Here is a 14,391-nt window from a genome sequence, read left to right as displayed (position 1 = left end):
AAGTAAAATATTTTTAACAGATTTTTGGTTCTTCAGTCTACACAAAAACAGGTGATGTGTAAAAATCTTCCTACACAACCAAACCTATTGGATGTCAAATTCAATACATTTCCTGTTGTTTGTGCAGTGTGCACATACCTTCTTTCCCCAAGGCAAGTATTTAAAGCATTCGGAAAGTTATAAAGAAGACAAAGTCTGTAAAAGCTTTCCATTCAGCAAAGCTAATGTTGGCTTGGAAAACTTTTAGGACAGGCAGTGCAGAAACAAGAAGAGCATCAATCTGGTTTTTTTCTCTCACTTACACTTGTGAAAATTCAGCAAGTCTGATTGAAAATTTTGAAATCAATTAATTAGATTGCTTAATGCTTAATCCAAGAATTTAACTTAGACCAAGTTTAAACTCCAGTGGTGTCCTTGGCCATAAAAGGGTCCACAAACCAAGCAGGCCATACAGATTGACCTACTCAATCTAAGCAAGAAATAGATTTAAAACCATACTCCACCCTACAGGGTTTTCAACCTTATTTTCCATAGCCCAGAACGGTCACATAACTACAATCAAGCATGTCAATAGGTGCACAAACGTTAAAAGTTTGGAGCCTATACCAAAGAGAAGTTTGGCAACTTAACCTTTGCACAATCTGTCAATAAATTCGTTATATTTATTGTCAGGAACCTCCAACCTCTGTGGCCAAATGGGTATCATAGTAGGCTTGCACTCCAGAAGTCCCAGGTTCAATTTCCAGCAGAGTCAAAGTTTTTTTTCAGAGCTTTGTGCTTGGAGTGCACTCAACCTTGTGAGGACAAGTGAGTTGCTGCTTAAATTGAGTAGTGACAAGTGGCAGTACATATTACTAGTATGAAAAAATTATTAAAAGGCTCTGCTTTACCACAAATAATTCTTGATGTGATATATTGTCAGTGCACACTTGGCTAAGGTCCAGAGGGTGGTGGGGAAAAAAGTTCTTCGTTCTATCACCTTATAAGAAATCTGGGATTGGTAAGACATGCTTTACCAGTTCGTGCAAATGCAAAAGTACCACAGTTGTGGATATGTACTGGGTAAGACTATGTTAGGATATAAACAGAGAAAAATAAAATGAGAATAAATCAATTGGAGCATAGTACTTAACCACAACCTAAAGAACAGCCTTGCCATATCCTAGCATCAGCAATTCAGCATATGGTAATTATTCAGAAGCAACAAATATGAAAAATAAAACTACTTTTGAATATAAATCTAACCCTATATTAACAGTAGTCACTGCTCATTTGAGAAAGCTTTTTTTTTTAGTTTAACCTAACCCTAAAAGAAGCAGAAGCAACAACAGCAGCAGAAGAGCAAAGTCAAATATCTCAGACTCAACTTAACCAAGTTTGATGATTTTGATGATTTTTTTTTTTAAAAAAAACTTAATCAACTTCCATGCCCCAACACACTCATTCAATCCATTTTCTTCCATCATTTTTTAAAGTTTTTCCTCTGTAAGTACCTACCAAAAAACCACTACTGTCTCTGTGGCATATAATACATATCTCTAGTAACGCGGTTAAACTTTCTAGGAAAAAAGTTCTTTGTTCTATCACCTTATAAGAAATCTGGGATTGGTAAGACATGCTTTACCAGTTCGTGCAAATGCAAAAGTACTACAGTTGTGGATATGTACTGGGTAAGACTATGTTAGGATATAAACAGAGAAAAATAAAATGAGAACAAATCAATTGGAGCATAGTACTTAACCACAACCTAAAGAACAGCCTTGCCATATCCTAGCATCAGCAATTCAGCATATGGTAATTATTCAGAAGCAACAAATATGAAAATTAAAACTACTTTTGAATATAAATCTAACCCTAAAAAAACACTAGTCACTGCTCATTTGAGAGAGCTTTTTTTGTGTTTAACCTAACCCTAAAAGAAGCAGAAGCAACAACAGCAGCAGCAGAAAAGACTCAACTTGACCAAATTTGATGATTTTTTTTTCAAACTTAATCAACTTCCATGCCCCAACACACTCATTCAATCCATTTTCTTCCATCATTTTTTTATAGTTTTTCATCCGTAAGTACCTACCAGAAAACCACTACTTTCTCTGTGGCATATTTTTTTTTTTTTTTTCCGAACATAGAAAAGGTGCTCTCATTTATTTTTATATAATTACAATAAACAAGAATACAACACATTAGGTACATATCTCTAAGTAGTAACATGGTTAAACTTTCTTGATGGGGTGAGGCGGAGCACCACCACACTCAATTTTTCATTGTCATGGCTTCTGATCTAGTACCCAGCATGTTTTCAAAGCATCAGAGGCAGTGTTGAAAAAAAAAAAATAATAATAAAAAAAACTTCTGATCTAGTACCCAGCATGTTTTCAAAGCATCAGAGGCAGTGTTGAAAAAAAAAAAATAATAATAAAAAAAACTTCTGATCTAGTACCCAGCATGTTTTCAAAGCATCAGAGGCAGTGTTGAAAAAAAAAAATAATAATAAAAAAAAAACTGCCATATCCTAGCATCACCATTGGTTTCATGCAGGGAAAATATCAAATACAAAAACAGCTAAGTATATCGGTAGATCCATTGCAAAGCAATATCTCCCTAGCACATAGTAAGTAGTAATCACAGGGAACTCTCAATATTGAAGTAAATACGTCATTCTGTATTTTGTAATGGGTAATTGACTAATCAAGAGAGTAACTAGTTAACTACCTACCAATACCATCAATACGACATGCAGCCTAAGTACAGAAGTACTGTGGTGGAACAGTACCTAACGTATTGATGCATAAGGTGGGTAGCCCCACTTTCCAGTTGGGTAAGTAGACCCAATATGCAGAATATGTACGATTACTAGGCAATTTCCAATAAATGAACACTCTAGATGTAACATGCAATACAATATGTACAATAATAGGAAGTAGAATGTTTGTCCAATAAAGAGAAAATGCTAAAATAGGTACCAAAGGTAAAGGAATGATGCAAGGTGATGACATAGCTTCTGTTCTTACCTTGAAGTTTAGATCAAGAAATATCACATTAGAATATGTCACTCATCACAAAACTAGGTATATAGTATTTACAAAAACTTTAAATTTCATGTTAAAATACTTTTCACTTTCAAGATTTCACTTTGTGAGGAAAAGAAAGGAATTTATTTCACTCCCTGGAAGAAACGTCAAGCCACAAAACTGTTTTGTTCCAAACAAAATGGCGACGAAGAGCTTTGTTGAAATTTTCTCAAAAATGTTGGAATATTCTCTTCTAAAACGCATTTTGATTGGCTGAAACCACTTCTTCTTCAGAACAAGGTCAAAAACCAACCAATGAAAAAGGGTTTTATATTTTTTCATTTTGTTTTTCAGATTACATAAAAATCGTATAAGTTTTTTGGTTGTTTTTGATATCGATTATCGAATATTCCTTCGATGAATCGAAAATCGAAAAATCATCGAAGATACCAAGATTAACAAAAATTTAAAAAATGTCGGTTTTTCCGTTTTGATTGTTCTTTGATAATTTAAATCATTCTGATCTCTTCTCGTGCTAATGTATTTTTAATCCTTTTTGACTTTGCTCTTTTGTGTCTTTAGTTTTTCTCCTACTGATGGTGAGTCACATGCGTTCTGTACAATGAATACCTAAATAACACTAATCATACCTTCTTGGTGGTTCAGAGATCTGTAGAAATCACTCGAAAAAGTTCAACTGCTGGGACCCCATAGGCCCAAGCAATACCAAAATCTATAGAGAAAATGTACTTAAGGTGTTTGATATTTTTTCCATATTTCATCAAAGCTAGACAAACTTAGTGGGAACTGTAACTGCTGAGTGTGCTGAGGTCTTATCATCCCAAAATTGAGAGGAGAAAGACAGAATAGGAGCTAGTAAGCCAGCCCTTCTGAGAATGAATATTATGTGTTCAAAATAAAATCTTCCCTGGGCAGGAATCAAACCCATGGCCTAGCTCTTACAAGGCAGACGTGCTTCCAAACAAGCTCACCAGGCTGGCGAAACTGTTTGGAACTTATAGTAAAACAAAGAATTTCTTGAAAGGGCCTTCTAAATTTGGACCCTAAGACCTTTTTAATTTTACTTTAAAAAAAAAAAAAAAATCATTTGAATTTTTGGGTGTCCAATCTTGGAATATCTTTGTTAAGGAGAACTCTTTTTGTTCTTTCAGTTATCAAATAAGGGGAATTGGTTTTCACTCGAAAAAGTTCCACTGCTGGGACCCCATAGGCCCAAGCAATACCAAAATCTATAGAGAAAATGTACTTAAGGTGTTTGATATTTTTTTTCATATTTCATCAAAGCTAGACAAACTTAGTGGGGACTGTAACTGCTGAGGTCTTATCATCCCAAAATTGAGAGGAGAAAGACAGAATAGGAGTAGGAGCTAGTAAGCCAGCCTTTCTGAGAATGAATATTATGTTCAAAATAAAATCTTCCCTGGGCAGGAATCAAACCCATGGCCTAGCTCTTACAAGGCAGACGTGCTACCAACCAAGCTCACCAGGCTGGCAAAACTGTTTGGAACTTATAGTAAAACAAAGAATTTCTTGAAAGGGCCTTCTAAATTTGGACCCAAAATTAAAAAGACCTTTTTAATTTTACTTTAAAAAAAAAAATCTTTTGAATTTTTGGGTGTCCAATCTTGGAATATCTTTGTTAAGGAGAACTCTTTTTGTTCTTTCAGTTATCAAATAAGGGGAATTGGTTTTTAAAGATTTTTGTTCATATTTTTTTCAGAGATTGACTACCTACCTAACTGATTGAAAATGGAAGATATAAAGAACCTGATATCAAATGGACTCATAAACACTACTTTTGTCAATAAATTAAAGGTAAGTGATTTAATTATATTACCTATGATTACATTTTCTTGTCTGTCTTATAGCTTCTAGGTATTTACTTACAACCCTACAGGTTCAGCCTTCAAGTGACAGTAATGTACATAGGTAGGTACACTCAATAATACATGGAATTTGTCATTTGTATTGCCAAAAATTTCAGCCTTTAGTTTGCTTGATGATTTTTTTACTTCAGGTAAATACTTTCATTATGATCTCTTTATTTTTATGTTTACAGGATTTTATCAACACTAATCAAGATGTCAATAAACTCCCTCGACTTCTCTCATACCTGTATTCCCAGTCTCCTTTACAATCCAAGATCAGAGAAAAAGATGAGATGTTTATTCAGTCACTACAAGAAAGTGTTGTTTTATTAATCAGATCCTCATTAACTTTGGACATTGCACAAAATAATTGTCAAGTCAGAGCATCTTGCTTACGAACTGCTTCTAATTTCTCTGTCATTTTCCATAAAGAGGTAAGAGTAAGATTCCAAGTACATTAAAAACCTATAATAATTTTTGCAGCAACATTACAATGCCAATATGTACATACATTCATGTAGGTGCACATATCTACTTACATTATTATTATTTTTTAAACTTATTAGAAGACCAACTGTGTGTACCTATGTATTATGATTAATATTTTCCCCATTATTTTCAGGGCTATGAATCCAACATCATACTTGATACATCAGTTGCTTCTGTTGTGTCCTTGATACAGAAAAATATCACATGGACTCCAGAAGAACTAAGTCAAACTATGTGCAATCTTATAGCAATGCTATCATCAAAACTATCCAAAAACACATCAAAATTATCCACCCAGGATAGGCATCAACTTTGGGACAATTTAATATGTTTATACCAACCAATGGATGATAAAACGAGACTGATTTTCCTTCTAAACGAGCTGGCATATGCTAAATCTAATTCTTGTGATATTTATTATTTAGAATCGTACGTAGAGCAATTCACACGCGAAAGTCTGCCAAACTTGTTTGTTATATTGGATAACTATTATGCCTGTTATTGGAAACTAGATAATAAACGGCTCCATGATGTTGTGAACAAGATTTTGGATCACATTATTAGTATAATTGGAAAGAACAATAATAGTGAATGGGAAATTATAGTTATCTCTGTTTACAAATATTTACATAGAATAACTTACCACATTACTAAATCAAATCATGAAGAATTACTTTATGATAGTCTTGTGATGTTTAATGCTCAACTAAGTGATTTATCAAGTCTGGTAACCAAGATGAAGAACCAAGAACAAACTAGTCTGTTTCAAAAGATTCTGAGTAGTATTTTAAATCATTTTTCGTTCTTTCAAATCAAATACTTATCGCAATTTAAAAAGACTTCTATGATTGAAAATATTGTGGAGATTTACCGAAACATATTCAATGTAGCGCAAACAGTACGAACAAAGGATCAGTATCTTTCAAGAAAAAATGAAAACCTCATGTTATATCAATCATGGTATTCTTGTCTAACCACGATCTGTGAGAATTTAAATCTTGACCATTTGCACAAGAATTTTGTGCGAGCGTTGAATGCAGCAAATGACTTCACCATGCGTATGTTTCTATTGATGTTAAATGAAAATACAACAATAGGTGCTGCAGAGAGTGATCGGCATGATTTGAAGTCTTTTGTTTTGAATATTGGAAAACTGACACAGGCTGTTACAAAGCTGGATCCCAAAAGTCAAAACAAGAAAATGAACTCGTACCTGATCAAGCCATTGATGGACTTTTTTTTAGTCATACCTGAAAAATACGTGGACCCTGTGGCTGAGGTAATTAATAAATTTCTATACTATACCTACTAATATCATAAGAACCAAGGTCTCCAGCCTCACGTTGACTTTGTTATTTCGTTTTCGGACATGCATCTTCACTTGAACTTAAGCTCAAAGTGCATTTTCCAACATTAGCCTGTAGACCTGGGTGTAAGTTTAGTGTGTTAGGGTGCTCTTGGGTTATATTGTCGCGTGTAGCTACGTGTAGGTATTATCTTTTTTCTCGTCCGTAGGGTCAGATTACGGATTAGACAAACGCAGCTTTAATCATGATTACTTTCTTTTCTTTAATTGATATACTTAAAGCCAATAAAAAATTAGTGTTGTAGGTAACAATGCTAATTTTCTGTCAAGTATGTACCTACTAAAAAAACGAGATTTATTTTGTCTTCCTTTCAGTATATGGTGAATGTTCTGTATAACTGTATCAAGTCACAAACCCAGAAGGATGTGTCCTCCATGCTGTCCTATGTAGAACCCATGATTGTGTTGGTCTGTCATAGCAAGGCCTTTGTTCGTAGTGCTGTCAAGACGTGGGCTCGAATACAACTTCAGCATAAACTAGAACATCCTGAGTACGAGGTGAGATCAGTTTTCTTGTACTATTTTATATACAAATTTACAGGAATCGAATCCCCTTAATTTATTAGAAATTATAAAAATTGAACTTACCTGTGTCTATGTGTGAAAAGTTCGTAGGTAGGCAGTTATAATGTTGCAAAAATTCATGAAAATTGACCATATAAAAAAGGAGCTTCAAGGGTTAGGTGATAGAGAACGCCTTCGATATTAAATTTACCCAGAGGTTACCTTCCACTCGAGAGCTTAAATGTGTACCAAATACATGAGACTTGTTTAGACTGCAGTAACAAAGGGTATATTCTATTCTAGTTCTCCAGAAGAAGTTCTTCCACCTAACCACGAGACTTTTATTTTACAACCCTTATAATCGACCTCATCGTTTTGTTTCTCGATTCCAGTGGATACATCTGTGTGATCATTTGGATTCCATACGAGCACAACTCCAAGTCAAATACCCGGGTGTCACATTTGTGGACACACGTGACCCGAGCTTCGTGTTGCGAGTACTCAAATGTGAACTGGATGAAATGCTTGCTCACAGACAACTGGAAAAAGAAAGCAGGTATGTTGCTATTGTTAGGATAAAAAAAAAAAAATGTATTTACTTCTGTTCTTTCTTTGCTCAAACCATTTTCCCCCTCTCCCTCTTGATCTTTCTTTGTTTTGCCTTGAATAGATCCCAACAGCTTTTGAAAGTGAGGTCCAACTAACGAATGTTATAGTTATGGGAACTATAGCAACGGAGGTCTTATCGCTCCAAAATTGTAAAGGAGGATAGGATAGGGAAAAAGCCAGAAAGGTTTAAGATACTCGCCTGGTAAAGGAAGGACGTAGGTTCGAACCCCTACTGCCATGGCATTTAATTTCTATACAATGCTCATTAATTTGAGAATACCACTTCTCGTCATGGGACAACAACAGCGTTCAAAACAATGAAATATATATCTTTCAAACAAAATTAACCCTTCTCATTTCAGCTTATCCTACGAAACCACCATCATAAACCGAACTCTCTCCTTGATTCAAACTTCCCCACCGCAAGATCCTCACCTAAGTGACGTCTGTCTCTCCTGCCTATCCTTAACATACAAACACGACGCTTTCTCTCAGGACAATGCTAAACTCAAAGCTTACGTCCACGAACTCAAAAAGACGCTTAAAACCATGAAACATCCCGCGGAAAACGGGAATTTCCGAGCAAACCCGAACTTGGACGACAGTGTGGTGGTCAAAGCCGAGCAAAGTTTGGTGACAAAAAACACGACCTTGTGTCTACTCCTGGCTAACTGTTACGTGATGGAACACATTGAGAAGGTAATAATAACAATAATAATGGTTTATTTACTTAATGTAACTTAAAAACCGTCTTTCTTTTGTTAATATACAAGTAGGTGCCCATTGGTACTTTTCAGGAACTATTTTCTTCTGTTGTTATTTCAATAAAATTCTTCTTTCTTCCGTCTTGATTGTATTATATTTCATTGTTGTTCTCCAAATAATATTTTTTGTATTTCCTTCTTAATTTTATTTTTGTTTTGAATATTCCTTGATTCATTAGGTATTGAATTTAGTAATTTTGGTACTTGAAATTGTTGTTCGTCCATAATTGTTTCTGTTTCGTGGTGTTGTGTAATAAGGTCCATTGGAAAAGACTCGCGCAGAAAAAGTCCAAAAGCTCCGATGATGGGAAGGCATCACGAGGGATCAATAAAAAGGAAAATCTTGAAGATTAGCTTATAGCTGCTGACTTGTTCAGCCTCATGTGGCTCAAGAATCTCAAGATAAATCATTTACCCTGGATTTCATGCACAAAAAGCCCACTCAGAGACATAGGTGTAACGGCAAACAGCTCTAAAGGATGGGTTGGGCTTCCACGAATTTCTACCCTGGATTACTATGAGGCTTACCCTGGAATCGGTGAAAAAATCCGCACCGCCAGAATACAACAGAATCGGAATGGTCACTCGGCTAAGATCGTAATCTGGAGGCTCTTCCGAATTATATCGAAGGAGATTTTGGTCACGCCCATAATCGAACTGACAGAATCGGCGCTGACGATAGAGGTCGATCAGATGGGCCATAGTGTACAGACTTGTACCGGATGGGAAATAGCCGTTAATGGACGGCACTAGATTCTGCGGACAAATGACGAGATGATGTTACTATTGTGGTCAATTCAGTCAACCTGTTTTATGCCGATATCTCAAATGGAATTTGTGATATATTCCCTTCTTCATATTTACAAGAGTGTGATGAACCTAGGAAAAATTGAAGATCCTATATTCATTGGCTTTTTTTGTTCGGTCACAATTATATAGCACTCAAGTCACAAGTAAAAGTTCAATTACATATTTCGACTGTAAGTAATATTTATCAAGCGTGTCGGGAGGCGCGTGAACGTCAAGAGTTCGAAGCGACGCGCGATATGACGCCCGGCCTTTATAACAAGAAACAATGGTGATTTTAACTTACCTGGTCGTAATTGGGTTTATTGATTCCCAAAATGAAAAGGTATGTCAGAACACACCCGAATGGGATGCTATCACAAATTCGGACAATGGGATTGATAGGTCGCCTTTCTAGCAGTTCAAATTTGCGCACTTTGTTGCAATATCTCTGGTGAGAAAAGAGCAGAAATTTGATTAAAAATCACGCCGAATGTGCCAAGTTCAACTCATGTTACATTTCGCAGTATTTTGACGTCACAACTGTTGAAATTTTTGTGCCATGATTTTAAATAATTTAAAGGTGTTTCTTCTGTTTTACCTATACTTGTTGACCGCTATATATAAAAAAAAAAAAAAAAAACAGAAACACACCCTCTCTGGGCAAACCTGGACACACCTTAAAATTCATAACCACAAATAATAATAATTATTTATGATTCTTTTCATTTAGTACTTACTTACTTAGGTAATATAGTAGGTATTACTAGGTATAGGTAAATACTATATACTTACTTAGGTATACCTCGAAATATAGTGTAGGTAACTTACAGAGAGCTGACGTTTATAAGGAAACTCCAAGCAGGGGTTCCTGTCTCAGATGAGACGCGAATACAAACGGAGCCAGTACACGAACAGGTTGATTTTTCTCGTTATATTCTGGCCGAAGGTGAGTCATTGTATTCATGGTGATGGCATTTGAGGACGAATGTGTCTTAATAGAGTCATCTTCATGAATCCGTGCGGTGGAGAATGATAATCTACAAACGCTGGGAGATCGGTAGAGACACATCCGTGGAAACTGGAAGTATGAGACGGTCCAGTTCAAATTAACGAAAGGATGGATTGTTTGAGGTCCAAATGTCCAAAAGTATATGGGAGTTGGAAAATACAGCGGTAATTATACGCGAACATAGATGTGACTTGAACGTAAACTTTGAAAGATCGATGCTGCAGGAAGATACAAGAGGATTCTGAGCAGGTCTTTAACGCCTATGAAAACGTAACCCAAGTGAAATAATAATATCCTACTAGAATTTCTGGCGATACTTGAACAAAATAATCATCACTTTGAGAATATGGAATGAATGCGTGAGTATTTTGCACAATTTGGTTTGCCCCAGCCTCCAGGTAGTCCTATCTTCAATAGGTAACTTATTAAGGCACCGGGCGCACATTGAGACGCGAGCTACGCCAGGCACATCACGCAGCACAGGCAAAGGCAGTTTTTGTAAACCAGTTGGATTCAAACTACCCGCGCACATTACGAGCGCAGTGCACTCGCACGTGGGCGAGTTGCCTGTGGTCCACTCGCGCGCTCACTTCGGTGGAGGTGACACAGAACTCTGCGTGCAGTTTTTTTCTAGGCGCGCAGTATATTTTGATCTTCTTTGTTTTGTGAGTTGATTTTTTTGGATTTGCCCTTGAAAATCTATTATTTGAGCTGAACTTGAAAATGGCAGAACATTGAAAGAGTTGATAGGCATTGTGCAATTTGTTAACCTGTTCTGTACGACACCTCTGATGACCACGACTATATGAGAACCAGATACAAGCAACAGATCTGGGATGAGATTGGAGAGGGAGATTCAGAGGCTCATTTACATAAATATTAAAAAAAGTAGATATTGCCATCTTAAAACGAAAACAAAGCTTTTTTTTAAAATTAGTTAGGTAACACACGGTACCAATACCTAGAAGCGTATCCTGCGTACGCGCCTGAGAGACTGCTCATCAATGTGCGCTGTAAACTGTGTCACACAGTTTCTAATTTTTCCTTAAACTGCACTGCGTGGCATGGCTGGCGCTGATCTGTGTAACGCAGCGTCAATGTGGCCCGTAGCTAAGTCCTCTGTTTAACTCCTGTTTCATTGCCCGAGTAGTCTCACCTGAACTTCGAAGTTTTCATTGTCCTCAGCCGTCCACTAGTTTGATGGTGACCTTCGCCATTGTAGTTGCCTCGGGAAGTTGGAAAAGCCACACATCGTATCCCGCTTCTGGACAACATTATTCGCTGAAACCAAATACTCTATTATTATTACTTTATTATTATTATTATTATTATTTGATTATTATCTTATTATTATTATTATTATTATTATTATTATTATTATGCTATTATCTATATTCTCGCGGGGGATTATTATGTATTATCCCTTCCTGTAGCATGTATTTTATTTACAATCTTACAGGATTAGAATGGTAAAGAAAAAATACAGATTGTAACGTAAGTAAATGGTGAATTAAAATGGACTTGAGAGGAGGAAGCCATCCAGGTAATGTCACTCCCATTTACATATGTAATCAGACTTTTAAGTCTGTTGGAGGTGGCTTCATCCTGCCAATTTCGAGACAGAAGCAGCCAGGTGGGGTGCTGTGTGCAGCCGGTGGGTGTGCTGTGTGTGGATGGTGATGATTAGGGAGATTTAGAAGACCCACTTTGCTACTCAACCAACTCCCGGCCACAGCTGTCACAAATATAACGGGGGTGAAAAAATTGAGACTCGTTTTGAGAGTTTGTCATATTGTTAGATGGGAGCAGCTCATTGCTGTGCATGGTGTGAAATGGAGATCGCCCAAGTGATTCTAAATTTTCTTATATCATCACGTCATCACCCGTGATACAATAGCCTAGTGTGGATCATCATGGTGTTTCGAAGAGATTGTATGATGAAGCCACATACTCATAGCTTAGTAAAAGATCAGTTCTTGCTCTATGTTTTTAGGTATGGGTAAATGGGTGGGATAGTTCAGCCCTCTCAGTCTGGACCATGTCATTCTCCTGCTAGTTTCCATATTATATAGTGTCACCACTTAATTTACATTAATGTAACGAATAGCTGATATTTTGTGTTTCACCATTTTAAAGTTGACTAGATATGATAAACATATATATAATGCTAACATAAATACCATATAACCACTCAATAAATATGATCTGTCATATCCAATCATTAACTCAAATACTAGATAAAATGATATCTAGAGATACAGAGTCCAATAGATAGTAAATATCTAATATAATAAATAGCTCAATAATATATAATAATAATAATTAAATAAATACCATAAATAATACAATGAGGTAAGGAACTATACTTCCATGATTGTTTCATGCAGGATAGAGATGATTCGTCAGAAGCGGGATACGATGTGTGGCTTTCCACTTCCGGATAGCAAACGAGGTACGATCAATGGTCCTCCAATTCGCTAGCTGATAGACTTTGTGCTCTTCGGTATTAACGGCTGCGCGCTCGATAGCTCTAAATACCATATCTGAGAGGTTCAGCCCCTGATAGAGACTACATGCACAGCAGAGAATACAAATACAACAGAGTGGAGTTAGATCCTACTGAGGCCCGGAGGGGCCACATCTGAAGCATTCGGTGTACACAGTCAGTTTAAACTCCGATTAGGTTTTAAACCTAGGTGGCCAAAGACGACAGATCCCGACGTATGGCTGAAAAAAGTAGGAAAATTAGAACTGTGTTTAAAAAGATCATATCTCAAAATGCAGCGACATTGCTGTAATCGGTTCTCGTTCAAAAGTCACGATGGGAAACCTCGGACGTTTTTAGTACTTTCACTGGTATCGTGGTCCTACTCACGTAGTTCTTTAAAAAAGCTTTTTTTTGTTTTAAAGGATGGGTCGAAAATATTTTTTCGAAAAGTACATCTATGTGATGTATGCTGAAATCTCACCAATCTCCAATCTTTTCCACCGAGATCTGTATAGTATCTGTGTTACTTCCATATATATCAGAGGTGATAGTTCAGAGGATGTCCTCTAATAATTGCGTACTCACGATGCTATCAACTTCCTGCTTCTCCTAATGGTTCATCCATTTTCAATTTCAACTCAAATAAATCAGCATTATTCGAGAAGGGACCAAGTACCAAAAAATCCACTCCAAAACGAAATAGATAGAATATCACCCGATAGTATTACTTTCTGCATGACCGTGTAGAATCAAAATAAACTGGTCTACACGCAAGACCTTCATGTCAGCTTGAATGTCATCGATGAGGTCAGCCGCGGCGAGTGACACAGACTATAATATGTGTGACACGTGCTGAGATAGTGCCGAGTCTGCGTCTCTTGATGACCAGAAACATACTAATGTGGGTGTATTTCGCATATTGCAGGGTGGTTATTTGAGTCTCTACTGTTGCACATAACGTTGTCTGCCCCTCATTGAGAGGGAGATGTGCGTGGTGACGTGTGCTGCAGTCGATAGAAGCGTAAGCACAACTACCATAGTGCCGCAGCTTCCGGCCGGCACTTACATCAACAATTATATTACCACATTATCTTGAAGTATCAGGACACCCTTGCCTCGGAGTGTGTGCGGTGGTGATAATGTTCACTTGATAGAAAATAATGATTAATTCATATCAAAATAAATCGTGAATGATATATTTAGATTCAAGGATAATCGTCTCCTCATATAGAATATACCTGCGTAATAAGAACATGCCATTTTTTTATATTGAAAATCGCACTTGGGTTACGTTTTATACGTAAAGACTAGCTAAATTCGCTGGATGCCTACTACATTCGTGTTTAAAAATATCTTATAGTGGGTTTTTACCCAATGACTTAATGAGAGATTTCACTATCTGGGAAGAATTTTCAGTGAATCCAAAACTCCCTTTTGGATGATAAAAAATTCTCTCGTTAGTGAAATCGTCTC

At 36.6% G+C, this 14,391-nt stretch overlaps 1 protein-coding gene and 1 long non-coding RNA gene across 2 annotated transcripts; one reads left to right on the top strand and one right to left on the bottom strand.

The window, feature by feature from the left end:
- Positions 1 to 3,479: 3,479 nt before the first annotated feature.
- Positions 3,480 to 8,986, top strand: LOC103508902. The gene is made up of 8 exons (XM_008473483.3): positions 3,480 to 3,610; positions 4,753 to 4,847; positions 5,092 to 5,334; positions 5,523 to 6,668; positions 7,071 to 7,253; positions 7,652 to 7,815; positions 8,231 to 8,567; positions 8,891 to 8,986. Exons 2-8 carry the CDS (start codon positions 4,782 to 4,784, stop codon positions 8,984 to 8,986), a joined length of 2,235 nt encoding a protein of 744 aa, XP_008471705.1. The 5' UTR covers positions 3,480 to 3,610; positions 4,753 to 4,781.
- Positions 8,987 to 9,266: 280 nt separating this feature from the next.
- LOC103508901 lies at positions 9,267 to 9,956 on the bottom strand. The gene is made up of 2 exons (XR_003391419.1): positions 9,726 to 9,956; positions 9,267 to 9,388 (listed from the first exon to the last, which is right to left on the bottom strand). It is a non-coding gene; the product is annotated as an uncharacterized LOC103508901 (long non-coding RNA).
- Positions 9,957 to 14,391: the final 4,435 nt, after the last annotated feature.

Source organism: Diaphorina citri, unplaced genomic scaffold, assembly GCF_000475195.1.
Source record: "Diaphorina citri unplaced genomic scaffold, Diaci psyllid genome assembly version 1.1 scaffold445, whole genome shotgun sequence".
Lineage (NCBI taxonomy): Eukaryota > Metazoa > Arthropoda > Insecta > Hemiptera > Psyllidae > Diaphorina > Diaphorina citri.
The sequence above is the reverse complement of the archived record's forward strand: the minus strand, read 5'-3'. Positions and strand labels throughout refer to the sequence as shown.